Source organism: Aplysia californica, unplaced genomic scaffold, assembly GCF_000002075.1.
Source record: "Aplysia californica isolate F4 #8 unplaced genomic scaffold, AplCal3.0 scaffold00207, whole genome shotgun sequence".
In the NCBI taxonomy this organism is placed as follows: Eukaryota; Metazoa; Mollusca; class Gastropoda; order Aplysiida; family Aplysiidae; genus Aplysia; species Aplysia californica.
The window spans coordinates 267,726-270,455 of NW_004797477.1; the positions used below are offsets into that span (position 1 = coordinate 267,726).

The following is a 2,730-nucleotide window of genomic DNA, read 5'->3' on the forward strand; positions in this document are numbered from 1 at the left end:
CTTACACACACGCACATACATACACAAAAACACAGAATCAAACACATGCACAAACTCACAAACACACTTAAAAGCTAACACATGATATACCTAATCCCTCTGTGTCCGCCCCCCCCCTCCCACACATACTTTATCACACACTCGCATGCAGACATCCCACAGAATGAGGAGTTGATTACATTCACAGACACATTTAATAGCTCTCTGCGGTGTTGTAAGATGTCCGGTTATCTTCCCTTTGTCAGGTTTTCAGATAATCGATATCCTGGACAGAAATACAACCGTACGTGTAAGCTCGATTTGGTATACACTCACTCTAAGAAAGTGCTGGAAAAATGGAGTGACACATGTGCAGCAGTTCTCTCGTTGGTGAGTAAGCAAGAGCGGTGTATTAACGGTGCATACTGCCACGGGCGTCTCAGAATGGTGAGTCTTTTACACCCTTTTTTTGATCGGTTTGATCCCATGTCCTCTTTCCAACTGTTTGAAATATTAGTCAAATAAACTGCATAACGTCCTTTATGTTGAATTAGGCTGTTAGACATTGATATTATGGGACCTCACTGTGGCTCGAACGTTTTAGAAATAGCAAGTCTCCATCTACTTTTTGTTTTTCTTTTGACTACTTTGTAGGTCGTGACAGATGGTCCAAATTCCTCGATACCCCCCCCCCCCCAAAAGAGAAAAAAAACAAAAAACAACAACCAACCAACCAACCAACCAACCAAACAACCAACCAAACAAACAAACAAACAAACAAACCCTGTGATCCTTTCCCTAATCATATCTACACGTAAAAGAAAAACCATTTTTGGGGGCAATCAAAGGGTAAATGTGTACTGGTTAAATAATATTATATCACATACAACAGTGGCTAGGCAAATATTTGGATACATCAGCTAACGAGACACGGGCTCTTGTTGACACGGTCAGGCAGTCTTCACTATGTCACCAAGTCCTGGGCAATGACGTACTTTCATCGCGGGAAATTTCTCTGTGAAAAACTGGCTTCTGGTGAAGTTTTGTCAACGAAGGCTTCCAAAAAAAGGTTGAGGACGTATTCATCATCATCCGGTGCATTTCCGACTGGCGTGGGCGATCATGGACCCCCACTTCACTCTGTCTTGCGTTGCAGCAATGGTGTGTGTTGTTCTTGCTGCTATTAGCTATGTTGTCATCGTTTCCAGTATCTTTTTCCCCTTGTCTGCCTCCGCCTCTCTGTCCATCAAACTTGCCTGTTGTTACAATATTCTCCAATACTTCTTGTGTGTCCGAAGAAATTTGCCGTTCGCTTTCTTATATTGAGGCCGTATTAGAATACCTTTAATTTAGACAATTTCACATGTTGATAAATTGAATTGACTTTCCGTACGCAGAGATTCGAGTATTAATGTGTCACGAAACGGTGGAATCAGGCGCTCGTCAATTTTTGTGTATGTGGAGTTATTGGTATCAGCGGAAAGCTGATTGATTTGTCTTGGTTTCAATGAAATAAATAGTCCATCTATCTTGAATAGAACAGAGATATTTGCAATTGAGGGTAGTGAGGTCGTTTGGTTTCTGTAGTGAAATAAGCGAGAAAATGGCAGCCTACGTTTGGTAACTTCAATAGCTAAAGAGTCTTTGAAAACAGAAAAATGACAGAATTTGTGCCTTTAAGCAATGTTTTTCAATAAAATCTACTTGGAAATGTCTTTTTGTAAGGACGTAAAAGAAGTTGAGACCAAAAATATAAATTCGACTTTAAAATTCCAAACTTTCTGAAAAAATGTCCAATTCTCCGATTTCTGTATTTTGACGAGCGCCTGATTCCACCACGATACCTCGCAATTTGTCACGTCATATGTGCACGTACACGTATTAAGATTTCGTCGTCTCTGTAGCACAGATTTGTCACAGAGCTCGTATATTATGATCTCATTAAGCAAGTGACGCGGGCGCTCGTGACAACCAGAGAGTCGCTGTACGTGTTTCAGAATCAGGGTCATTGACGTCAACGTCGTCGGGGAACTGATCCAACGTTTCCCAAACTGTACGATGTGTGACAAAAATACCTGCTGGTATCCAATCCGGCCTTTGGGGATTGCCTTGTTAGTGAGACATCTTCCAGGGCCTTCGGCATATTGTGGTAGGGTAGCTAGTTCCTTTCCATGCAGCCTTTACTCCCCCAACTCGAAGCCAGGTACTCATTACTGCTGGGTGGGCAGGAGGAGGCGAAAAAAATCCAGTGTCCGAACCGAGGCTCGAACCCAGATTTTCCGCTTCTTAGACGAGCGCACTAAGCGCTCCGCCACCGTGTCCTCATACATTATTATATTTTGTGCTATAAAAAATTGTAGATATATCTTCTTTCTGTTTCAGATTTTCTTGTTGTCATGCCCTTCTAGCTACAACAACAACAAAAACAACAACAACAACAACTACAACAACAACAACTACAACAACAACAACTACAACAACAGCAACAACAACAACTACAACAACAATAACTACAACAGAAGCCTTCAGTATTTCTGTAACAGTTTGTGCCCAGGTGGTTAGCAGCTGGGTTTGGTTGTCACAGCACAGGTGGACGGACCAACTTTCCTTTTCATTTTGTCTGCTTTCAGGGAGCTCAAAATTGAGTATGTTGTGGGTCTAACATACGCTCATAAATGTGTATGTTGCAGGTCTAACATTTTATCTCATATTATTACTATCATTATCATCTAAATGACTGGATTATATATA

General features: G+C 41.4%; 1 protein-coding gene across 1 annotated transcript in view; it reads right to left on the reverse strand.

Moving 5' to 3' along the window:
• Positions 1 to 2,730, reverse strand: part of LOC101852411 — a 68,323-nt gene that overhangs the window by 43,801 nt on the left and 21,792 nt on the right. The window contains exon 5 of the mRNA XM_013083042.2: positions 2,055 to 2,113. Coding sequence (XP_012938496.1) covers positions 2,055 to 2,113 — 59 coding nt within the window. The remainder of the gene's footprint in view (positions 1 to 2,054; positions 2,114 to 2,730) is intronic.